The sequence below is a fragment of the Agelaius tricolor genome, unplaced genomic scaffold (genome assembly GCF_023055355.1).
Source record: "Agelaius tricolor isolate 1412-34295 unplaced genomic scaffold, bAgeTri1.0.p SCAF_46, whole genome shotgun sequence".
NCBI lineage: Eukaryota > Metazoa > Chordata > Aves > Passeriformes > Icteridae > Agelaius > Agelaius tricolor.
In genome coordinates, this window is record NW_027269306.1 from 589,058 (window position 1) to 615,243 (window position 26,186).

General features: G+C 40.4%; 1 protein-coding gene across 3 annotated transcripts in view; it reads left to right on the top strand.

The window, feature by feature from the left end:
• The first annotated feature begins 2,439 nt into the window (after positions 1–2,439).
• Positions 2,440–26,186, top strand: part of FAR1 (fatty acyl-CoA reductase 1) — a 34,368-nt gene continuing 10,621 nt past the window's right edge. The window contains exons 1-10 of one of the 3 annotated variants that reach the window (XM_071455305.1): positions 2,470–2,571; positions 4,881–5,030; positions 13,326–13,520; positions 16,884–17,059; positions 18,408–18,587; positions 20,352–20,529; positions 21,086–21,130; positions 21,238–21,356; positions 21,829–21,896; positions 23,417–23,588. In XM_071455305.1, coding sequence (XP_071311406.1) covers positions 13,332–13,520; positions 16,884–17,059; positions 18,408–18,587; positions 20,352–20,529; positions 21,086–21,130; positions 21,238–21,356; positions 21,829–21,896; positions 23,417–23,588 — 1,127 coding nt within the window. In that variant the 5' untranslated portion in view covers positions 2,470–2,571; positions 4,881–5,030; positions 13,326–13,331. Of the gene's footprint in view, positions 2,572–4,880; positions 5,031–7,578; positions 9,332–13,325; positions 13,521–16,883; positions 17,060–18,407; positions 18,588–20,351; positions 20,530–21,085; positions 21,131–21,237; positions 21,357–21,828; positions 21,897–23,416; positions 23,589–26,186 lie in introns of those variants that run through there. The other 2 variants (XM_071455304.1, XM_071455306.1) reach the window with 2 other exon arrangements.

Consider the following 26,186-nt stretch of genomic DNA (forward strand, 5'->3'; position numbering starts at 1 on the left):
AATAGGGTTGGGTTGGGTTTTTTTTTAATAATTTATTCAGTGTTTCCAGACTAGGCCACATTGGTGTTGATATCTTCTCTTTCCTGCAATGAAAAATTCACAATGCTACCTTGAATAACCAGTTTGGTCGGTTCTTTGAGAAGTAACCATATGTTACTACATTAAAATGCAAATGCATCATGATACAATGTCACTGTGACATTTTCCTGATGATAAATAATTTAGGAGAGATAAATTAGTTGTGACTTTAAAAGAGTAATCTTGAAAAAAAATCTGATTTGTTTTATTATTATTATTAATAATAAATTATGCTGAGAGCATCAGTTAATCCACTGTCACTGCATTATAATTTATTAATGGACTACAATGATCAGAGGATATGGTATTTATTAGAGACAAATTTTAAACCACCACCACTTTTAGCTGTTTTCAAAAACCAGACTGGACAAATGACGCTGTTGTTCCCACACTGAAATATTGCTGGGATATTCCCCATGACTTTCATTTGGGGTCACAGACACATTTTACCGAGGGACTTCTGTAAAATGTACCTAAATTTAACTGCTGTAGTAAACTGAGAAACTTTAATTTGCACATTCCAACTAGAGTTTTTTTTTTTAAAAAAAATTTTTTTCTTAAGAGTTCATGTGCACTGACTGCAATTCTGTGTCTGTGCTGCAATGGACTCATCTTTTCTTGGTAATCTAAAATGGAAAAACCTCATCCCACAGTCTGTAGGGCTGCCTACCACATGTGAGGGTTTCCATACAACGAAAAAGGAACTCTTGGTGTGGTACAATGAAATGGTAAAATTTTTCACCAGGACTGTGGGAGATTCAGACTCCAGTCTTTGTCTGCCTGAGTTAGTTTTCCTATGGCTGAATGACTGGATGATGACCCAGCTTCAGTGAGCAGGTGTTTTCCAAGGAACAGTCTGTGAAAAACTGTCCACTAGACAGTTATGATGAGGAGTTCACAGTTATGTGATTCTAAATACTCCATCAAGAAGTACCTAGGTACCAGGAGTAACTACTCTGGAGTGAAAAAATCATGAGAATACATATCTAAAAATAAGTATAAAATAATCACTGGGCTGCTGTGGAGGATGTGAGCAGAGCTCCTGTTCTCATGGCCCTCAAATCATTCTGAAAAACCAACCTACCCTTGCATAAGCCAAGACTGTGCTTACAACAATTCTCATATAATACCTTATTTGTACAGTAATCTGGATAGTACAGGTTGCACAAGTTTATATAGGGTGTTTCCTAATTTTAAATGCCTCTTTTTTTTTTTTTTTTTTTTTTTTTTGTTCAGCTGATGCATGTCCATCTATGCAATATTTAGTTGTGAAACCAATGGCATATGGTGGCAGGGCATGGCATCATGGCAGCACAGCACCAGGACATCACGTTGCACTGTTTGGTAACAAACAGTGAGGCAAGTGGAGCGCAGTGACTTTTGCACACAAATACGGCGCCTATCAATAGCAATCTGATAATCTCAAAATTGAGCTCAGCGCTTTGGGGGTTGCAGCGGCAGTGCAGGGTTGGTGGCTGGGCTTGGTGTTCTCAAAGGCCTCTTCCTGCCTTGGTGGTTCCACTACTCCACGATTCCTTGGTTCTCGGCCATTGGCATGGGTTCGTGCTGCCTTTGACCCGCGGGCTCAGGCTGCCCCGAATGCCGCGGTGCCGCTGCTGCGGCCCGGTGGCTCCGTGCTCTGAGGGCCGGGCTCACTTTTCCCAGAGCCTCAGCCGCGGCTGGAGCTTTGGAGCCGGGTTTGGACCCGCGCTGGTTTGTGATGGCAGCGTTTGGGACAGGGACAAAGGCAGGGACAGCCAGAGACACTGCGGGGACACACGGGGATACTGCCGGCCCCTCACGGAGCAGCCGCTCTGCCCGTCAGAGCCGCGGGCCGGGAGTCGGAGCGTGTGTGTGTGTGTGTGAGGGGGTGTGTGCGACCTTCTGAGAGAGAGTGTGTGTGTGGAGGGGAGGGGGGGCGTGTGTGTCTGTGTGTGTGCACTGCGTGTCTGTCCCTCTGTATGTGTGTCTGTGTGTGACCCTCTGTGTGTGTGAGTGTGTGTGTGTGAGGGTGAGTGACTCTCTGTGTGTGCACTGTGTCTTGTGTGTCTGTGTGTCTGTGTGTCTGACCCTCTGTGTGTGTCGGTGTGTCTATGAGTGTGACCCTCTGTGCGTGCCTGTTTGTGTGTGTGTGTGTGTGTCTGTGTGGGTAACCCTCGGTGTGTGTCTGTGTGTCTGTCTGTGTGTGTGACCCTCGGTGTGTGTCTGTGTGTCTGTCTGCGCGCGTGACCCTCGGTGCCTGTAGGTGCGTGTGGGTGTGAGGGGGAGCCCGCGGCCTCCCGGCGCGGCGCCGCTGGGGGCGGGGCAGCCGGGCGCCCGCCAATCCGCGCCCTCCCCGTCCCGCGAGCGGCGGCGCGAGTGGCCAATGGGCGCGCGAAGAGCGCGCGCGCAGCGGCCAACGGGAGCGGCCGTGCGGGGCCGCCGTACGGGACCCTCGGGGCGGCGAGCGCCGGGCGGGCACAGCCGGGGCCGCGCCGCCACCGCCCGCAGCAGGTACCGGTACCCGCACCCGCACCCCGCGCCTGGCCGTGCCGACCCCGCCCACCCCGCTCGTGGACCGGGAGGGGGGTCTTGGGGAAGGGGGCGGCCGCGCCTTTCCGGGAGGGTGGGATGGATAGATGGATGGATGGGGGGCGCCGGGGAGCTCCGGGGCGCGTCGTGGTGGCGGCCGGGCCGGCGGAGCGCGGCGGCCGCGGTCGATGCTCAGGGAAGCGGAGAGCGTGGGCGAGGCCGAAAGCCCCCGCTCCGCCCGCCGCAGGGCCTGGGCCTGGGTACCACCATCCCCCCGGCGCTGGGCGGGCCTGCGGCGGCGCCCCGGCCCTGCCTGCCCGGCGCTCCCGCTGGCTGCCGCCGCAGCGCCCGGCGGCTCCTCTCGGGCAAAGCCCGTGCCGCGGGGCCGGCGCACGGAACGGGCTCGCAGGGAAGGCCACGAGTTCCTCTGGCTCTCAGAGCAGCAGGCGTGTGCGGGAAGAGCCGGGATGGGCCGTGCCCGCAGCCCCGGCCCCGCGGATCCGTGCGCTGGGAGCGCTCCATCGGGAGCAGCCGAGCCCTTCCTCCGCCCGTGCCCTGGGGAGAGGCTCGCGGTCCTTGGAGCGGGAGCCGCTGGCTCCTTCAAAGCACTTCCCTGAGTGAAGTTTAAAGTGTGGCTGATTGCAGGGATATAGTGGTTGGTAGCGAGCTTGTAATCGAAACCAGCTTGATTCCCATGAAAATAGAAACCTTTAATTTCATTTAACCTACTTCAAGGCTTTAGCAACTGGAGCTTTTTTATTTTTTTAGTATTTTAATAACTCTTTCGGTAATAATTAAGAAGTGGAGCATGTAGGAGTTTTACTATCTGTCACATCCATCTGTACTGGAGCAGGCTAGAATTTCTTGATCCCCCATTTGTGTATCATGTCTGTGCTTCTTAAATGAGATACCACTATTTCAGCAATTTGGAAATTAGATACTAGGTATATGGTAGATTTCTAGGATCTTCACCCTTCAGCTTCTCTACCCTGTTTTTCACCCTCCACTCATATATTGGTGCCTTAAAATTCAGCCATTTCCCCACCAAAAACCTATAGAAGGATAGGAAAGATTAATTTTATGGGTTATGTTTTCATGGTTTTTTTTTTTACCTCTACCTGTTGCAGAGCTATAAAGTAATGACAAATCTAGATCTCTAAATTTTTTACTGCAAGTACTTGGTCTTTATTGCTGGACTGTAGGTATAGTGAAGCTTTACTAGACACAATTTTAACAATGAAAGCACGTTGGGGGAGTTGTTCTAAATTAAATGTGGTTGTAGGTTTTGGACAGGATAAATGTTTTTTTCTTATAGTTCCAGAATAACCCGGCCTGTCCACATCTTAGTTTTCTATAGCAGCTGATACTTGTCGATAGAATTTAACATCAAAGCAAAACTGTAACCATCCATACCACCTCTTAGCTCCTGAAAGGTCAAACTGAATCTCCTTCTGGCTGCTACAAAGTGAAGAGTTCACTGTCATCTTCCTGTTTCTGAGTTCTAGGTTTTGGAGGAGCTCCCAGTTCCTCACAAGGGTTATTGTTTCCGGTGCTAGGAAGGGGATGCACAACAAACTAAAATGGTTATACAGCCATTTGGAAGGTTTAAGTGAGTGCCTGAGTGAAGAAGGTCCTGGATGTTGTTGAAGACATGAATTGTTGCAGTGACTTCAGGCTTGCTTGGCTTCTTCAGCCGGAAGTTGTGTCTGTTTGGTTTTTGTCACAAGATATTCAGTGTTTGAGGATGTTCTGTGTAGTTTGCTTGTTACTTGTCTGCAGGAAGCAGAGCTGCTGAGTGGCAAGCTAAAAATTCTGCGAAGGAGCCAATATCAGCAAGAATTGTGCTTGGCTAGTTTGGTGGGTGTTGTGAAGCACTTGCATTATGCAAACATTCGGTGCCTGGCCATGGTTGGTACCATCGTGCATGTCCATGGTGTTTCTCCCTGTTGCTGATTCCAAGCCTTGCAGTAATAAATCTGTTTAGCCTTGACACTTGCACAGTTTGGAAGCTGCAAGCTGTACTAACAAATCCTGTCTTATCAGAATAAACTAGGTATTCCCTTTTTTTTTTTTTTTTTTTTTTTTTTCCCTTCTGAGTGTTTTGTAGTGAGCACTTTTTCTGTTGAGCTCTCTCCAGCAGTGGGGACCCCAGGGATGTACCTGTCACTTTGTGCCCTCACTGTGGTGACAAAGGCCATGCTTTTAGCAGATGTTGGTGTTAGTATCTGTGTGTGCACAGGACCTCACACCTTTCTGTGCCATTGTTCAGCCTGATGTTTGTAAATTTGTAGAGCTCCTTGTGCAAGAGGCTTAGTTGATAGAACAGGACATCCATTAGCATAAATAGGAGTTAAGATTGGAGCTCTTGGCACTACACAGGATCAGTATCTGCCATCCTGAGGAGGAGGAGGGAGGCTGCCAGCATCCTGTTTGGAAGACAGGTAAGCAATCTCTTGGTACAACTTGCTTTGATTGTCTGTTTAAGTCACTTTTAAAGATAAGAAAATTGTGGAAATGGGCTTTTATTTTTTTGGCTGTTGTTTGTTCCACATGTATTGGAAGAAAGGAAAGTAAACTAGTGTGTTTTTTTTTTCTTTAGAAGGTGATTATGTTTCAAATATGACTTGGTAGAGCACTTTTCAGATAAATTAATAATTTTTAGGTTTCAAAAGAGTCATTGTGAATTTCTGCAGGAACATAATAGAAGAGAAAATACCATTTTGCTGTGAGAGATTTGGGAAAGTATGGGAGGAATCTGGGAGTGTTAATTCCTAGGACTTTAAATTCATCGTGTAACGTCTATTGTAAAACATGATTCAGGCCTTCTGTGTAATTTAAAACATGAGAAGAATAAGAGCTGGGCTTTTTGTTCTTGATTAAGTATTCCAATTGTAATTGCTTTGTGAATAATAAGTTTGAACAGAACATAATTGCAGGTGCAGGTTTTGGGTAGTTATCCTTGTCTTGTCTGATCAATATATAAAAAGATGGATCTGGGTTTTAATTACCAAGATTAAGGAGTTAACCCTGAAAGTTAAAGTAGAGACTGAAAGTCTCTTATCACTGAAACTTGACAAACTGATGAGCACTTGAATGTTGTGTGTTCCCCCATGCCCTTCTATTTACTAGATTTTTGGCTTTCCCCTCCCAGCAAAATGACAGTATCACGGTAGTAACTGCAGCAATATTCCTGCTGCTGCTAAAGCTTTCCCTAGTGATAACCAGGGCTGGATATCAGCAGGTTCCTCTGAAGGCTGAAGTGATGCCTTTGGCCTGTTTTCCTAAGGCAGTGAGTAAAAACTGAGTGATGGAGAGTCAGCTGTGAATGCTGCTCTGCCCATTGTATTGTAGATGTGTCCTTCAGACAGGTTCTGTTCTCCTTTATGGGTTAAATCAAAAGTAATGACATATGCAAAGTCAGAGCCATGATTTATGCGACTACCCTGATAAACAGTGAGGCTTTATCTTGTAATCCTTTTCATAACCAAAAGTGCAAATGAGATTCTAATGCAGATTTCCAATTAAATTAGATAAAATGATCTGGAACTCAGCTTCTGTTCACCAAATCTTGAATTTGCCTGTCTCTTGATTTCCTATAATTTGTTTAAAATTCTCCCTGCATGTGTGTTAAACATGTTTTCACATTAACTGGTGATGGAGTACAGTTAATGTTCTTATGTGGGGTATGCTTCCCTGGAATAGCTTAATTTCTGACCTGATCTGTGCCTTCCGTGCAATTTTGAGAAATGAGTTCAACATGCCAAAAGAGACTTTTTTTTTCCTCTTCACTGTGCACTTCATGACTAGGCTCAAGCAGTAAACAATTTAGAAAAATGTCAACTTACAACCTAATTATAAAGGGATTGTAAAAACCTCCTACTTTGTTCCAATTAATTTTTGGAGGAGGGACTGTCTGTAAAAGAAACATATTTACAGCAAAGCAAGGGACTTCCCTAGTATGTACTTTGTGAACAGATTACTTACTAAGAAGTAATTACAAATTCATCTGATACAGAATCCCTCTGAGTAGAGGCACAAATAAGTGGAAATTTGTAGTAAAATCAGAACTTTGGCTGAAGGAAGGTGTGTGAACACATGCTTAAGAAATATCTGTGTAACCACAGGCATTGAATACCTCTGGCAGAGTTCTGCTGAGATCAACTCAACAGTGGCCCACATTGAAATCAGATTCTGCTCCATAAGAGTAAAGGATTAAAAGCGGTTAAATATTCCATGACTGTGAGCACAGCCCTCACTTCAGAGTATCTTATTTCACAAGGGTTTCTTTGGTGAAGTAGGTGAGTTGGGCTGAATTCTGCTAGTAACATATTGGGTGGCCATGGGTCAGTTGGTCCCAATTCACCATCTTCCCAAAGCAATTGAGTGAATACTATACTTGGGTTTTGTCATTGTCATCTAAAAGAAAGTGACAGAACTACTTCTGTGTCTGGTATCAATGTGAATTTTGATATTAATGTGCTGTAGTGCTGTTAAAGAGATCATATGCAGTATTAGCTAAATCTCACCTAATTCAATTTAATAATGCTCCTTACCTTGAGTACATGTGCTGCCAGAGACAGTAATATATTCAGGAGGAGTGTAGCTTGAGGAGCACACATTCTAGGGCATGCTTTCAGTATCTAGCATATTTCAGTGGTTAAGAATAGTGAGGAGAACTGTTTGAAAAGCAAGTCTACTTTATTTTTGTACACAGAGCTATACACTCAGCTATGTAAACTTTGACCTAACTAGATTGGTTACTCGAACTGGTATTGTGTTTCATTAGATAAGTGATTTAAAGAGGACAAATCTTTTCATTGGTAGTTGGGAAGTTTCTTTCTAGTCTTCAATCCTGAAGATGTTCAACTAGTTTGAAATGCCTTGTTATTTTTCAGAAATTCTCTTAAATCAGTGAGTGTCAGCCACAAGTTTGCCATAGTCTTTGCCATAAGAGTTTTGGGACTTCTGGTGGCATTTATCCATGCTGTAGTTTTGGGCCTGGTTCTTCAGATTGATTTAGTTTTGTTGTATTTCACAAGTAGAGAACACAGTATTACCCTGAATCCATCCCTACTATTGTGTGGAAAGTGTGTAGTGAGACACTTGAGCTCTGGCATATTACCAGGGCTAAGCCAAAACCTGGCTAGTTGATGTTGGATTATTGGGCCTATTTTGATAATTCTTCAAAACTTAGTTGTTCTAATTAGCTTTCAAGCCTGCCAGTAGGTTTTCCAGCTCCTAGAGGTGTGTTACATTTTCTTGGTCCCTGGCTTACAGCTAGTAAAGAAAATGAACTTGCAGAGAGTAGATAAGAATGCTGGTGAAATCTAAAAGATGGATAAATCTGTCCTTCTGCTAGCTGAGGAAAGAATCCCAAATCTTCCACGTGATTGGGAAGTTTGGAATAGGTATGCTTTAAGGTTAACTTGCACCCAAAGCAGTTTACAGTCTCTACTCATCTTTTAAAGCAGTATCTTTTCGCAGATAAGGTTTCCCAATGGCTATAACCTTGGACCACAAAGACAAATAGACTGTATCCTTTGGAGATATGCTGGCTAGGTATTGGCCACATAGGGTAGGTCATTAGCCCTTGTGGTGCTTGAAAATGTGGGCATTCTGCTGATAGCATTCATTGATTTGCTTTTGTGGAAACAAGGCACAGATGAACTGAGACATGATGATATGATATAATATGACATGACCCAGACTTGTCTTTCTGGCAGTAACCTTGTTTAGATGAGTTAAATATTACTTCCTTTGTTGCCCGAGTCTCTCCAATCTCTCCAGTTCCCAGAGTTTTATTTTTTCTGGCTTGTGATGGTGTCCTTGCAGTGTGGCAATTGGAGCTCTGTATGAGGGACTTCTGTAATGATTTTTGTCTGGTGTGGATGCAGTGGGGAGTGTGTGTGGTATTTAAACACACTTGATGCACTCAGATTTGATGTCTGGACAAATTTCATCTTCTGAATATGCCTAAACAAAATACTTCTACCACCTTACTTTTTCTGCTTTTTACTCCTGCTGGTGCTGGGTTCAAGCTGTCAGAGGGAAGGGGCAAATTGATTTGTTGGGCTGTGTTTTTGCAGAACTTTGTGTTTTGTTGCTGATGTTTGAGAGGTTGGGAAGTGCACATTTTCCATTTCCTGTGAGCAATTATCTTGATAGGATTGAATTTGGAGGGAGCATGCTGTTGACCTAATATCTGTCAGTGATAAACCAGAAGACAGAGCATTTAATCTCTAACAAGGACACACATGCACACTCTCTAGCTGCTGGATTTAGCATTTAAACATTTAGTGGAACTGCAGCAGGCTTTCCTGGCACTTGGAAAGCACATCTTTAAGCATCTTGATCTGTGTTTGGACAAATCTGGGAACTGATCATTTTCCTGTCAAAAACAGAATTGTCCTTGTTTTGAGAGTCAGAGCCCTCTGAAGCTGTGAGTTAAATATTGCTGCTGTAGCTCTGGAGGCAAACAGAGCTGCTGTTGTCTGCTCCATGAAAGCACTTGCTCAGCCCTGGACATCAGAACTTTTTGCAAGATGGGGAATGTTGGCTAGGATCCTGGAGTGTTGGTTTGCCGGTGGTTTTTCTTTTTTTTCCTGAAGTGCTTATGAACTCTTCACTTACCAGAGGACAGCATCCTTCACACAAGCATATCTACGAAGTGTCATCGTGGGCTTAGCCCTGAACCTGTGAATTCAGAAGGATCCCAGCAGCAGCTGCTCTGTAGCAGCTTCAAGTAAGATTCCTCTAGCAAAGGCTGTTTATACCTCTGGATAATGTGGGGATTTTGAGCATTTCTGTTCTAGAGTGAGAATTCTTTACAGAACTCTTATTAAGCCTTTCAACCGTCAAATTTCTTTATTCTAGACTGTTGTTGCTTATTAGCTCAAAAAGGTGTTTATAATACAAGGTTTTAGATATCCCACAGTGTGGATTAGACAATTTTGTGTTTGGTAGGACTTCTCTGTGTGTGTTCGAAGAGGTAGGTGTTAACAGATGATTTAATAACTGGTGGCAATATGTATTGCTGGTTAACAGCTATTGTAAACATACAAGATGTACTCTAAACCAGATAGATAAAGTGATTGCTGACACTTAACAACCTTAACATGTTAAATTTGGTTTTGCTGTGGTATCTTGCTTGCAAGGTAGTTTTGTTTTTTTTTTTTTGCACTTGAACCAGCTTCCTATGTGTTAGAGACTAAACTAAATTTCTGATAGGAACTACATTCCTACTATTCCTTATTTCTTGACAGTTTTATTTAAAAACAGAATTATAAAATAGTTCTTCCAACCCTATCAATTCTGTGATTCTTCAGTAATTTGCTGCTGCAAAGAACTTTAAAAAGTAATATATTATACCTTCTGAGTTTGAGATGAGGAGTTGCCAGCAGTGCTGTGCTAACTGGCATGTGGACATGCATTCTCGGAGAAGGCAGGGAAAGGTAGGTGGAGAATGGGAACATTCTTTCCTTTCCCTGTGCTTGAGATAACCTTTCTTTCTAACACAGCAAAGCATAGACTGCTGGATTCAGACTTTGATCATTCACACCTAGATTCCATGCATGGTTTTTACCCTTTAAATCCAAATTAGTGCTTTAAGGCAGTTCCCTCACAATCCCTGTGTTTGTTGCTGTAATGTCGACAGCAATGTGTACTTCTGAAAAAGTCACCAATTATGTTTTCTAGCTGGAATCTTCCAGAGTAATGGAAGTAGAAGACAATCTCAGTGTGGGAAGTTGCTATGAATAAGGTCTACCGAAGTCTGGTTGCTGGAGAACAGGGTAAAGAGAAATGGGATTGAGAGTTTCTTAAAGAAAATATTTCTCAATCCTTAAAAAAAATAAAAAAATATATATACATTAGCTTGCAAACATATAAGTGGTACTGTCCCCCAAGTGTGAATTGTGAGTATTTGTGGATAGTCCTGATTTTTTAATGGAGCCTATTTCATCATTATGGTTCATCATAGCTCTGGATGTTGATGTTTTGTAGGTCTGGTATTCTGATTTCAGCCTCTTACACAAAGGAATAAGATCAGAAATGACTGAGGCAGGAAACTTCAGTCTATTTTGTGCCAGTTTTCTTTACATCACCTGAGCCTAAATATTGTCAGATTTTGCAGTGACTTAAAAAGATGGACTACAGTAACACAGGTATTTCCACTGACAGCATAACTTTTCATTGCTTTCATAGCTTTCAGAAACAGATGTTGGACCATAGCCATGTACTGGGTATTGTCCAAGGTTCTGTGTAGCCAAAGACTCTGCCCATGTAAGCAGGTTTGCAGACTGAGGTTCTGGCATTGTGTCAGAGGCAGGATTAAACTTTTCTTTGAGGAAGGACAGGTGAATGGATAGTATTAGATACTCTCATAGGGTCTCAAAGTGTGAAAAATAGAAGTTATGGCTAGTTAGGTAAATTAGTAAGAAGGGTGTGTAGGAACCATGACAAAACTGATTCTTAGTGACAAAATTGCTGCAGTAATGATTGCATGAGTTTTTGCCTCCCTCTTTGAGGGAACTGAAATCCTGTCCTATATATGGGAGCAATCATGCAGATCTTTAGGAGGAAGTGAATGGTGTACACAAAGACCAGGAAAGCAAAAGTTATGGGGAAGACATACCTGAAGAGCATTAACTGTGACTTTGAGCCATTGTAAAGACAACAGGCCTGTACCTTAACTGAACAGGGAAAAATGACTCATAAGCATGCTCTGTCTTGCACTCCATGCTTTATGGCAGGAGCTATGCTTTCAGATTTGCATTAGTCTCTTAATTGTGTGGTGGAAGTGTTTTAATGTAAATAGCTTTCTCTCTTGACCTTCAAAGAAACAATTCCAGGTGATCTACTGTGGTCAGTGGAAATAGTAGTGCTTGTTCTGCTCTAAACTTGCTGCTGTATCCTACTATCTGTTGTTAGATGCTTCACTTCTCAAAGAAGGGAGTCAAAAGAAGGATTTGGAGTATCTGACATATCACTTGGTACCCAGACTTGTGAAACCAGGACTTGTGTAGGTATTAACTCATTTCTAGCAAGTAATCATTTGGAACTTGTCCAGAGACTGTTGAGATATGACCACATGAAAAACAGAGCACAATTGCTTTGATCTGGTGGGTACCTGTCAAATAGGGTTCCAAAAATATTTACTTACTTTTCAGGCAAACATGACAAATTAGCTGTTCACTCCTAACATACATTCTGTGCATTCCCTGGTAAGTCCCTGCTTGCAGTATCTTAGTGCCTTGAAAGAACTGAGTTCAGTTCTTTGCACCTTTATTCCTGGGTGGCAGGTGAAGAAAGGTTCTCACCCTGTTAAGGTATTTAGTGTTGTAATCTTTATTTGCCTAAGAAGCATTCCATCTGTGTTTAAAGATTCTCAGTTCTGTGGTTTGTTTTTTTTTTTTTTTTAGTTCCATGGTTTTATGGACTCTATCCCTGAGATGAGCTCAGTTGGTCAGAGCATGATGCTGATAACACCAAGGCTGTGGGGTCAGTTCTCTCATGGGCCATTCACTTGAGAGCTGGATGATTCTTGTGGGTCCCTTCCAGCTCAGAACATTCTGTTACTCTCTATGGTCCCTTCCTGGGAGTGTTTTGGTTGTAGCAGTTTGCATGGAACTGCTGTAGAGGACTATAATTAGACATTCACTACATCAGCTCAGGATTTTGATGAGTCTAATCAGAAAGATTGGTAAAATGTGGAAGTGTATCCATAATGCTACCATCTTATCTAGTGAAAGTAAACTGGTTAAGGGTCACAGTAAAGATGTTGCTATAGCTGACTTAAAAGAATGGCAGCTCTGGATGATGCGCTGTGATTGAGTCCTTGGGATCCTAAAGGCCATGTTCTCACTTTATTGTGAGACATACCATATTTGTCCTCAAAAAGAGTTTCAGTTTCTCTTAGGAAGAATGACATCATTTCCAAGAGGCTGATAAAGGGAGGGGAAAAGAATCATGATTCTCAAGGTTAACTTACTAAGTGAAGCAAAACCTAAAGCACTTTCTAGCTTTGTGCTGAATTTGAGTAATAGTCCCTTACCCTTCATTTTATTAGGAGGTGTATTTGTGGTTACATCTTAGTTGTTGAGAATTCTAATGACTATATTGTTTGGTTTTTTCCTCCCAAATGACTTAATGGATGAAGCAGTTGGAAAACTCTTATCTGTGGATCTGTATGGGTTTTTTGTAATCAGTGTAAAACTATCAAATCCCATTCCAAACAACTAACTCAACCTTCTCTCTGGTTTAGTTTAATTGGTAGGGAGGCTCATCCTAATAGTGCCAGGGGGCTCTGCTGGCACTGTCAAAATTCCAGCAATTGGGATGCTTGGCTCCCTGTCTTCTGTCAGTGGGTTTGAAGAATCCATTTGTGATTACATTTTGATGATGCAACCTCTAGTTCACATGGAGCAGCCCCTTGGAGTGGTAAAGGACTGCGCACACAGAGGCAAAAATAGACTGAAGTTGGGCTATTTTCCTGGCTGAGTGGATGTCTCAGTCTTTAAAACAGGAGCCATTTACATGACCTGGAATGACTGTAGTGACCCTATGGAAATCTTTCAGAATGTTGTGAGAAAGGGCAACTTCAAGTACTGGTTATAGGTAAAAAAATCTGTTAAGCATTTCTTTCAGGTATAAACAGCACAGATATGATTATTCAATCTTCTGCAAATCTGGACTCTGTAAGTTCTTTAACATACTTTTTGATTTTATCTTTTCTGAAGGTCACAATGGTTTCCATTCCTGAATACTATGAAGGAAAAAACATCCTCCTGACAGGAGCTACAGGCTTTGTGGGAAAAGTGCTTTTGGAAAAGCTGCTCAGATCCTGTCCTAAAGTGAAGGCAGTGTATGTACTGGTAAGAAAAAAAGCAAAGCAGACAGCTGAAGCACGAATAGAAGAAATTACCAGCTCTAAGGTATGTGTCATATGCTCAAAAAGTTCATTTTTGTCCTTCATTATCATGCTCTCATTTCATTTTAAGAACAACTTCAGTCTGTCTAAAGCAAAATGTTATTGGTTCTTTTTTTTTGTTGTTGTTGTTCTAACAGAAATACAAAATCTAAGACCTGGCAGTGCTTCTATAGCTGCTTCAAGATGTTGGTCTCTAACAAAGCCAGTAGTTGAAAATTATCCTGTATTTAATTCAGGTGGAGGATGTTCAGCTGTAATGCAGAAATGAGAAGTAAAAATCTGTGTCAGAGCTTGTTAAGAGAATATAAAATCAAGTACAAGAGATAGTGGACTGGGAGTTGTAAGACAGATTGAGACTCTTAAAGATTTCAAGCAAGTCACTTTTTCACCTTGTGCCTTCTCTTTTTTTCTGAAATGTGCTACTGGATCTAGCAGTAAATAAGAATGTGTCATCTCAACAGGAACTCACATTTGTAAGTGGAACAGAAATGTTTGTCTTAGCAGATTGGTCAGCCTGTGACAGCTAGAAAGGTACTGAAGGTCTGTGCTGTGAAATTATCCAAGTGGCTCTCTAAACAATTTTTTGTGCAAGCTGGGTCAAATACTTTGCTCCTGAAGAGACTCATTACCTTGATATTTTGGTGAGCTAGGCTGACCATTCTTACTAAGTGTAGAATTATCCATCTCTGTTGCCCATCTTTCTCTTTAGAGAGTATCCTGTTCATGATGGGAAGGATGAGCAGGATGAGGAAAGATTTCTAGCATGAATTTTGCTAAAGCAGAGTTTGTTCATTTCTATCTAGGCCTTTTTCTTATGAAACACAGGTGTCAGCAGTTTAATTTTTTCATTGAGATACAATGGTGTCTGTAGAAATAAGGAGCTATGAATGCACTTAGGGATAAGTTGTTTAAAGTACAGCAGTGGATTTCCACAACTCTGACTAGCTGGGTTTATAGTAGATATGAGGATGGCTGTTCCCTAGTTAATTATTTTCTGTAACCAGTCAAAAAACTGTATCTCATTGCTCAAAAAGCATCTTCCTGTGGTCTTGTGCAATGTCATAAAACAGAATGAGTTACAGTGGGGTTCTATCTTAAAATTCAGTTGCATGTTCTCTCTACATAAAACCTTCAGTTTGTCACTGCCCTGAAACAAAGTAAAGATCTCTGGGCTAAGCTCTGAGATGCAAAAGGAAACATTTCTCAATCCACTTTTTGTGTACACTATTATCCAAAGAAAGGTGGGGAGTATTCGGGCAGAGAGAGAAGTAGCACTAGTGTGGACTGACTTAAACTTTGGTAAACTGTAAGGCTCAGTATGGCTTTTAGGAAACCTGTTGTAAAAGGCTTTTAAATTTGAGTCAAAGTCTGCTTGTAGTCTGTTCCAGCTCCCATTGAGATAAAAATCTGATGTGATTTGACTCTTGGTGAGCACTTATTGCTGGAGCAGGTTCACAGCAGAAGTCCTGCTAAGCAGTTTCTGCTTGAGGCAGGAACATGCAGGGATGGAGTTGCTCATTTATGCAGAGATGTAGAATAGGGCCAGATGTTTGTTCTGTCTTTATCAAATGATTAGACAAGATTGAAAGGCCATTGCTTAAATGGCTTTGACATCAAGATTCTTCCAAAAAGTCTATGAAAACTTTAATAAGATCTATTGTCTTAAGCTGTCCAGTTGCAAGGGCACTGCCAGTAATTCTTCACAATTTAGATGGACTCATTAAGTGCTCTGAAGATCTTTCAATGTTCTGTTTCTTGAAGAGTTTGAAATCTAAATGGTTGAATGTGGTAATAAATAAAATAAATGTGAAATAAAATAAATGTGAAATAAACTGAGCTACAAATAGCAAAACAGTGTTGAGGTTTCTACTTTCTTTGGACTTCAGGTATCTAATTCCTCTGCTGATTTGCCATATGTATTGCGTGCAGTCTAGGTATTTCTTCTTAGTCCTGGTGTCAGTGCTAGTAAGGGGTGTGTGGGAATAGTGCATGACTATGGATGTGAAAAGGGGTATAAAGGTGTGATGGATGTATGAAAAATAAAAACTGGCTCTTGAAGAGCTCATCCATGGTAACTGCTTTTCTGTTACAAGGCAATATCATATCACACATTAATGTGGTTAACAGGCAGTTGCTTCAGCTCCCTGGAGGAAGGTGCCATCATTCCAACCAAAAACATAGTAGGCTTATTTTTCAAAATCACACAAAGTTTCTGCCCTCAGGTAAGAACTGTTTGTTGTACCCATAAGAGTTGCAGAGGCTTTAAATGTTGTCTTGGCAACTTTGTCCTATAAAGTGAAGCTTCATGTTTGCAAAGTCCAGTCAAGCCTCAAAGTGGAGATGTACCATGTTCTCACTCTAGAATTAGCTCTGCTACTTCAGATGGCCACAATGAGCTGCATTAGCTCATGTTTGAGCTGAAAAAAAATCTCTAAAAAAAGAGCTGGACCTTTTTTAGGTCACATAGCTCTGGGGCTTCTTGCTCTTGCCAGTGTCAGAGAAACAACAGGAATAAAGAAATTAGAGATCAGTCTGTGTGGTAGAAATGCAAACTCATATTGCCTAAAATGTTGTGAAACCGCACTTTTAGCTGACTTGATTCATAGTATAAAATTAATTAACATCATTCTGTAAGGAAATGTCTTTGACTATTTGTATTTGGCATAACCACATACTTGGGCAGGGAAAAGAAGGTACTGCCACGATTTTAATACAATATAATTGACTGATGTTGAAGCAGTTGTAAGATATTGGCCCCTGGACAGTAAAGAAGGGTCTGCTCTTCTGCAACTTTCAAGGGTGTTTTATTGCCACACTACTGTGTGGCTCAGGAAAACTTGCATACTAATGAGTGTAAATAAGATGAGGCAAGAATTTTGATCCGTGTGTTAAGCCACCTGGCTAGGACCCAGCTATTTATGAGAAGAATTCTCGATGGAATATAATTTTGATGAGATTTTTTTTCAGGGGGAATTGAACACCAATTTGATAAAACTTAATCAGATGTTCTAATGTGGCTCTCCAAGACTGACATAATTTGAGCATAGGGTTTCTTAAATCACTTGAAATTTGTAAATCTTAATGCAAGATTTCTAAACCTAAAGTCCAATATGACTTATATAAGAATTTGAATAGCTATTATCAAGCTTGGGAAGTGGGTAGACTGTTCCCTTTCCTTATGTTGGAAAAAAAATATAGTTTATGAGAAGTCTGTAATATGTTCTTATGGTACTGCTAATGCACTGTTCTAACTTCCTGATGACCTCGAGAAGTTAGGAGGCATAGAGAAAGAATGTGGGATTTTCTTCATTTAAGTGAATTGTTTCTCTTACCTTCACTGAGTTTATAGTCCTGTTATTTTTGACAGCTCTTTGACAGATTGAGAGAAGAGCAACCAGACTTCAAAGAAAAAATAGTAGTAGTTGTGAGTGACCTTTCACAGCCTGAACTGGATCTTAGTAAACCAATCAAGGAAGAACTTATAGAATGCATTAATATTATATTTCATTGTGCTGCTACAGTCAGATTCAATGAATCACTAAGGTGAGTCTAAAATTTGGTTTACCCTGGTCTGATAAACCAATGGTGCTCAAAGGGAGGGGATGAATCAAGTGTCTGCCCAGTGTTGCAAATATGGGTAGAAAGGCTACAAATTACCTGTAGCTACATCTACTGTTCTCCCTAGTAATGCCAGTTTTCCTCCTGGTGTAAGCACAAACTATTCCTTTGGCCTGCCTTGTTAGAAAGGCAATGCACATTTTCAGAGGATAGAGTTTTGTGAGAAAAGTTGTGTGTGGGAGGTTCTAGTGCTTTCTCTCTTACCTGATAAGAAAAACAGGAGAGTACAGCTCAGCTTTTCTTCCTGTTTTTTAAAAGTCCCTTATTAATAATGGAGGTTTGCATTGGAAGAAGTGGGGACAAGTAGGTGCACAGGGAGAGAGATGAAAACAAGAAGTGGAAAAAGTGGTGCACACAGCTGGGATTATGAGCTCCTTTGACTTGTTGAAAGAGGTAGCAAACTAATTAGTTACCATTTATGTTAATTGCTTTGGGATAATGCTCCCTTTTCCTGTCCCCCACTTCAGTAATAATGTGAGATAAAGTATTCTGGAACTTAGTGATTGTTTGGGGGAATACCGATTGTGTTGTTGTTGTTAATGTAACACTTTTGTTGCAAAGACTTTGAAGTGTTGCTTAGCTGTACTCTTGAAACTTGATAGTACACTGTGTACAAGGAAGCTGGTGCCCACAGCAAGTCTGTAGGCTGGAGAGAAGATGTAAACTATAAAATAATCATAGGAGTTGGTCAGCAAGCTGTTATCTGCTGGGAGCTGTAGAGATACACCTACTCTGCTCTAGTGTCCTTAAACATAGGAATGAGCAGCGGTGGAGCTCGAGTTGAGGGGTGGTTCTTGGTGGTTTGCCTTTTTTTTTCCCCTTCCTTCCATCCTGTATGGAGCCTTTTGATATCCTACAAGAAGATGCCAGTCTCCAACTTACTGGCCTGCTAAGCCTCCAAGTTGTTGACCTCTCTCAACTTGGACTTGGAAGTTCAGAGGTGCATCTTCTGGAAGCTTGGTGTTGTTGCATAATTTCCTTTATGTTTTTTGGAAAACGTACAATTGGGATTTCGATTGAGGAGATCAAAGGATGCTGGTAAGAAAAGGGTACAAGGAGCATTATTCTGAACATTGGGAGGTGTTCTAGATTATGTTCTAGGTATGTTATTCTAAGCAGAAAATTAGGGCAGTATTGATGCTGCTTTTTTGGGGTTAGTTGGAGAATTCAGGGATACTTTATATATCCAGCAATGAGGCATTTAGGAACGAATTTTTTTTTTTGCTTGTTTTTGTCTTGCTTTCTACTAATGACATTTCTGTTGAATCAATAGAGATGCTGTGCAGTTAAATGTGGTTGCCACACAACAGCTCCTGTCCTTGGCACACCGAATGAAGAATCTGGAGGTGTTCACACACGTTTCCACTGCCTATGCGTATTGCAATCGGAAACAGATCGAAGAAGTCGTGTACCCACCTCCTGTGGATCCCAAGAAACTGATAGATTCCCTTGAGTATGTGTTATGTTTTATGAATTTACTTGGATACTCTGTATTCTTTTTCTTCCTGCTATTGAAGTATCAAAAATGGTTAGGAGCTGTAAAGATGAAGAGTTATCTTACGCTGTCCCATAGGTCTGACAAAATGTCCGACACTCCCCTTCTTTGTAAGGGACATGGGTTAAGGTTTATGAATTTTTTAAGCTGAGCTGGGTGTGGAGGGTTACTGAAGGAGAGGGATGCTCACATGTACTTATAGTGCCCACTCTGTGCTGAGAGTGCCGGTCTTTCAGCTGTATGGAGATAGGCTGAATCAGGAGATGCTGATAACTTGTGCTGGTACCAGCACTGTGAAGGAAGAGATAAAACTGAGGTGCCTTAAACGGCTGCCTCTACTACAGCCACCTAAATGCCATTGCTAGAGGAGACTGAGATGATCAAATAATATTACTTATTGTAGAAGTGGTTCTGTTAGGTATGCTGAGAGCCCAGACATTAAAAATCTGTTTTCTGTAGCTTTAAGTCTTGGATTGGGCATTATGGGTTGGAAAAATGACTCATTTGCGGGGTTTTTTTGTGTATATTAACTGTCCTGAGGTCTTGCTTAGTAGCTGTCAAACTCTGAAACAGGCGACGATGTGGGATAAGTGTAATGTAACTCTACATTGGTCTCTTCATTCTTACCTGTTGTACAAAATATCACCTCTTGGAAGAGAAATGCGGAACTGAAAAAAATTAATTAAAAATTAAAATACCTACTTTAACTTGTGATTTTAGGTGGAAGAATGCTAACATTAAAACCAAGTGAGCTACCACCTAGAATGCACATTGAGCCAGCCCTTTCTTATAACATTGACTTTAAATACACTTAGAAAATGAGGGATTGCAAAACAGTCATATTTTTAAATATCTGACTTGTGGAGAGAAAAATGTAACATAAACTGTTTGTTGTGGGCTAAGACAGCTGTGTGTACTTTAGAACTCCTGAGGGGAGGCTTTTGTGAAGTTATAAAAGAGTGATCTCTAGCCTTCACTATCCCTCTTCCTACCCAGTTCATATCATGAAAGGAGTCTGATGTGTGTCTACTTTGTAACATGACATTGGTGAATAACAATAAATTCCATTTCTGTGACTAAGAGACCAAAGCAAATAAAAATTCAAGTCCTGTTTTGCAGTGAAGATCACCAAAGTAGCAATAGTTGCAGGGGCACAGCTTATTTGTGTGCTATGACTGAAGGTTATTAGGTTTTTAATAGGAACTGGGAAGCAAGATGAAATTGCAAGATTTGATTAATTTAAAGGGAGAAACACTGTGACCAGCTTGCTTCAGGGGTGGTATATGATTGCTCACCACCACAAAATTGGAGGGGATGCTGGTAATGCAGCTGGGACTCCCTTGCAGTGATATCACTTCATAGATAATGCAGTGAGCCTGTGTTCCAAAGACTGATTTGCTGTGTCTGCATTCCATCTTTGAGAATTTGGTTGGCAGAATTTGGATTATTGTAAATGAGTGTGCTGCTTGCTCTGTAGTTGATGTGTTACAAATGAATTCCCAGGGCAAAAAATAAATGCCAGTATGCTTCTTTAGATGGATGCTGAACATGCAATCCTTCTGAGAATTGCATGCAATTTTTCTGAGAAACTTGTTTTTGTTTAGGTGTGCCTCTCTTTCTTTAAATGAGAAAAAAATAGTCATGGTAACTTCACTATTTCACAGCCCACCTCCCCAGTGAAGCAGCATGCTGTAATTTACACTTCTTGTTTTGTTTCTTTAGGTGGATGGATGATGACCTAGTGAATGATATTACTCCTAAACTGTTAGGCAAAAGACCTAATACCTACACATACACGAAAGCCTTAGCTGAATCTGTGGTGCAGCAGGAAGGTGCAAATTTAAACCTTGCCATTGTAAGGCCGTCCATCATTGGTGCCAGCTGGAAGGAGCCTTTTCCTGTAAGTCCCTGAGCTGTCACCTGACCATCTTGCTGTAGACTGTAGTACACACTGGGAGCCTCTTTATCCTGTGAACTTTGTAGAGGAAAATCTCTTGGACCATGAAGCTGTGTCTTGGTTGCTTCTGGATGACTGATAACAGTATATAGAGTCTAAATACTGTCATCAAAGCTGAGCAAGAGTGTATTTTGGTTGAAAAATGAAAAACACCCGAGCTGCTAGTCTAAAAATACTTGTAAACTTGAATACTTTGAACATAAAAGTATTTTTATGGACAATTGCAGTTCATTCACTAAGAAGTAGATAAACATCTCTCTCTGAAGAACCATGGTGTCCTATGTGTAAATCTCTTGTCTGAGTCATAGGAACTTGTTACATCACCAGAGTTCGCTATGGAAAAACTTTATTTAGCAACATGGAATTAAAGATCTTTCTTCTCTTTGGTCTCCTTTTCCTCCACCCCTTTACGCATGTAGAAACTGCTCAGATTTTCACTTGAAGCTGCTGACTTCAGTATGCTCTAACCAAATCCTTTCCCTCTCCCCCTTCCTAATAGGGCTGGATTGATAACTTCAATGGACCTAGTGGTATCTTCATTGCTGTAAGTAATGAATATACTTAATTTTCCCCCTCCTTTTGGAAGACAGAAAAGCTTCATATGTTTCACTGCTGGGTCTTCTGTCTCTCTTTGTTGTTTTGTTCTTCAAGGCAGGAAAAGGAATTCTTCGAACAATGAGAGCTTCCAATGATGCGTTAGCAGATCTTGTCCCAATAGATGTTGTTGTCAATACCACACTTGCAGCAGCCTGGTATTCTGCAATTAATAGGTATAGTGACAAAAGAGAGTACTGAATATTTGGAAATGATATTGTGTATTTAGTAAACCAGTCTTGTATTGAAATCCTCATCAGTGTCCTGCTGTTCCCTCAGGACAAAGGAATCTAAGGTTCTGACTGCTTAGTGTCCCAAAGGGTAACTTGCTTATGCTAGAGGAAGACATCACCTACTGATATTATGAAGATATGTCTGAAAATTCTCTCCTGGGTCTTGTTTGTAATCAATACAAGCTGTAGTAGTGTAGGTGATGCCTTCTCTGAAATAATAATAAAAAAAAGATAATTTAAGAAGGAGAAATATACTGGAAGATGCTAAAGCAAAAAATCCACCATGAGACTGATGCTTTCTGCTTTATATAAATGATGCTGTTGAGGGGAAGCATAATTTTGGGCATCTGTTCTGTTTGTATTTTCAAAAGATTGTTTTTCTTCTAACTTGCTCTTTTATCTTTTTTTTCCCAAGACCAAGAAAAGTCATGGTGTATAACTGTACAACAGGTGGCACCAATCCTTTCCACTGGAGTGAAGTTGGTAGGCCGTGTTTCTTTTTTCTCATTAGCCTTAATAAAAAAAGAAAATCAAACAGGTTATAATCAGTAAACCATAATGCATTTTTATTTTTGAAACTGGTATTTTAGCCATACCTCTCAATTTTGCAGTGAACTGTGCTTTCTCATTAGCTTCCACTGTTAATTCTTCCCCCCTCTCCCTGCAGCATTACCTCCATTTCATTTAGTTCTTATTGGTATTTTTCTTTGTTACTCTTGTTCCATTATTAACTTAAACTATGGAAGAACTGATTTTTCTGTTTGCTGCTGCCATGACCTAATCCATAGAGTGTAGGTAGTGTGTGGAGAAAAGTGTTGCTCAGAGGAGCAGTAGTGATGCTGGCTGTAATGCCAACATCAATAAATACATATGAAAAAACATATGAATAAGCAGCCCACAATTAAATGTTTTGTACATCTGCATAATTGAGAGGTCTGGTAATAGTTTTGCCCTTGTGTAGCTCTTTGTGTTTGGCTTAAGCTGATTGTTGGTTGAGGTGGCTTTTTTAATATTCAGATTGTTGCATGACACTTGAACAATTCATGTACAGGGAAGAGTAGCCTTTAAGGAAATATGACTACTTGTTTTCAATTCTAAGATATCCTGACTAAAATGTAACCCACAGGCCAACAGCTTTGTAATAGTAAATGTTGTAAAGAACAATGCAAGCTGTTTGGCATAGTAAAACCATTTATTAGTTTTCAGTTTTCTTAGAAATTGATTTCTGAAACTCAGATTGTTTTTTTTCTTTCAGCTAACCTCAATACTCAAATCCATTTTACTTGCTTTTGCCCATTTTACGTGGATTTGTAGTTGCAAACATTATTGCTTCAATTAAACCTTGAGAATTGCTGACTTCACTTATATCCCAAGTGAATCAAGGTATTTAAGTGCTGTCTATAAACAACAGCATAAAGTTATAAGAGGAGATTTAAAGGAGAGGTGAATTTCCACATAACTTTAAAAAACCCTGATCCTGCAATATCTGTTATGTACTGAATTTACAGGTGTTATCAAGACTTTCTCATGGAGTCCCACCCTAATTGCTTTTTTCTTAATGCCCAAATTTGGATTAACTGGTTGAAAATGTCATTTCAAATTGCTTCAGATGACTGCAGAGTCCTCAATCTGTTCTAAAATTCTTTACACAAGTGATCAGAATAACCCTCTTCATGAAATATAGATGACTATTTGAATAGCTTTACTTGCTTTATAAACTGAAATTGTTGTCAGTGTTTGAAACCACCAACTTCTAAGGTAGGGAACAGAAAGAGAAGCTACCGTGAGATATGAAGATGAAGGCATAAACCACTTCTTGATTATAATGAGAACCAGTTCAACAGCATTTTTAGTTAAAAGCTTGTAACTGTGCATTGTAGAAGAGTTAGGGTGGTTATTTAAATAAGATCCTGCTGTTGATGCTGTGCCCTGTAATGTACTTTGAAAAACATTACATTTTACATGGTGATTATCGAAGCTGTTGTGCAACTTTTCTTTCTCAGAATACCATGTAATTTCCACTTTCAAGAGGAACCCTCTCGAACAGGCCTTCAGACGGCCCAATGTAAATCTAACTTCCAATCACCTTTTATATCATTACTGGATTGCTGTAAGCCATAAGGCCCCAGCATTCCTGTATGATACCTACCTCAGGATTACTGGAAGAAGCCCAAGGTAATGGTGACTGGCTCTGCCTTGTTTGTTCCTCTGACTTTTAAATGAAGCTATGCTTACACTGTGTTGTATGTTGATTTTAACTTTTTTGGTATTTTTTTTCCCCTGAATGTTTTGTGACTAAAACTCAACCTTTTTTCCTGAGAACAGGTCCTGGAATTCAAAGTGACTTTGAACTTTCTAGCAAAAATGAGATAGATGTTGGATAGTTTGGGGGTTTGAGTAGTCAAGAAAATTAAAAGATATAGAAGTGATGTTTATTCTTGGAAAATAAGTACTAAAAATATGTTGATCCTTATTTTTTCCTACAGAAAACATCATGATTAAGAATTATGAGAAATATCCACTAGAAAAAGTAGCAAGAGAACCTGCCTTTAAGCTCTCCTACAACCCCCTCTTGTTTTACTGCCGGTGTGCAGAGACCCTTTTAGTGTTTTTCTTCTTTGATGTTTTGCTCATGTTGACAGGTCGGAAACCATGGTAAGAGGGACAGGGCTAAAAATATCTTGCCCATAAGGTGGTGGAGACTTGTAAAGAAGACATGGCCTGGGCACTATCTAGGTTTACTAACTAAGCAATAAGAATCCAGTGGCTGCATTTTGAAGAGTTTAATGACTGGCCTAACAATGCTGTCCAAGGGATGTCTTGGATCAGAATCCTTGTCAGTCATTAAACTCTAAGAGGTGGCTTGTGTTAAGGTTGTTGTTCTTTTATAAACTGAAAATGGAATGGGGGACCGATCTTTTAATTGCAGATTATTCCTGTAGATGATACAAATTGACCTGGTACATTGGTTTGTATCATCTCAACATTCCATTCAGTTTATAATATTTAGGCTAGTATTTGGCTAACTAAAGTGGTGAAAATAATAGGCTAAACTAAATCATGTAGAAGGTATATAAGGTACCACTTCAATTTGTGTCAGATTTGCAAAGCCACATGGCCTTAACGCATTGCTTGTGTTACATTTTCACAAGCATTTGCCTTCAGACTATAAAACCTCCACTGTCATGACAGTGCACTGACACAAATGGTATTCATTTGTTGTCCTGTAGTTAGGTCTGTCTTACAAGGAGGGTAAAAGCTCTGTTACAGCACTGGATGAGTAGAAAGGAGCTGTGTAAATGGTTTGTAGGGGAAAACCTCTCAGCTGCAACAGTGTAATATTAAAGCAGCAGCAGTGGCAGTTAGCTGTGTCTGTATAATAATCTTCCCACATTAAAAAGTTTAAAGACTTTCAACTCTAAAGAAGGTATTGTATATAAAACATCTTAGCTTCCAGGTTCTCTTGCATTTTTTAAGTTATTTTTAATAAAAATTGATAGAAATTCCCTGACAGATATGAAAACTTCATCCCTCATTAAAATAGTTATGCTATAAATGCCAATGTCCTGTCTTCCGCATGGCTGGGAAGGAGTCCTGCCAGAATCTTGTCAGGTTTGAAAGGCAGCTGGTCTGCTGAGTATTTGACCAGTGGGAGTAAAATGAGGCTGTGAATAATCATGCAGTTTAGAATATTTAGCTTAGGTTTTATATTCTAACATATGAATTGAATGTTGATTCTTGTTTTTGCTTTTCCTGGAGTTCTTACTTGATGTCTAAAGATGGAATTTAGGACTTTTGTCACTACTGGTACAATTGGTGACATTAATACTTTACAGAATAAAAAAGAGATGTTTACTGATATGAATATTCCTACTTAGCTTACTGTAACAGTGATTGGATGGGTTTCCTATGATGCACAAGATTCCAGTTTGGAGAAGAGATGTCAGATTGAACTACACTGAGCTAGGGTTCAGTCTCAGCTTTTAAGCTGGCTACACAGCCAACTTACAGGAGTGCAGCCTTCACTAGACAGCACTCCTCTCTCCTATTTTAAAGCATTTAAAAATGGGAGCCTGCAAGAGAAGCAGTAAAAGCAAATGAATAACTAGATGCAAGGAAGATGTGCAGTGTTAAATCCTAATGGAAGAAGCTAGTGTTTAATAATACAAGAATTTTGAGACAGATCCTTACTCTTGTACTTTTTTCTAGTACTTTGAAGCTGCTTTAACTGATGGGCTGGAGGGGTGTACTGCTGTTGCTGTGGTCATTATGTCAGCTGATATAATGTTATAATTACCAGGTAGCATGTACTCAAACTTCTAAAGACTTGGAAACATTAATAGATATTCTTAAACTCAATATAACACTGGTCTGAGTGAAGAAGGGCTGGCATAATTAAAAATGTGACCTTTTCCACTGTGATTTAGCAGAACAACAGTATAGTAAAAATGTAATAAAATGAGCACAAGAAAATACAAATACTTTGCTAACCTGCCTTTACGTGGGTGGGTGCTTGTCCTCTCTGTGCTGAGTACACTGAAGTCTCTACAAGAAAAATAAGTAATGAAATCACTGTGCAGGTTTAACTGCACTCTTGTCATACCATCAGGATATTGTACTGCAATCGAATGAAAAATTTTATCAAGTAGAAGAAAAGGAAGAAGCTAGAAATTGATCAGGTCTATGATCCTTCAGAATTAAATGATTATGTTAGTAATAATAAAAATTAAAACAAAAAATCTTCCTATTTTCAAAGCATTTGTCTGTTGTAAT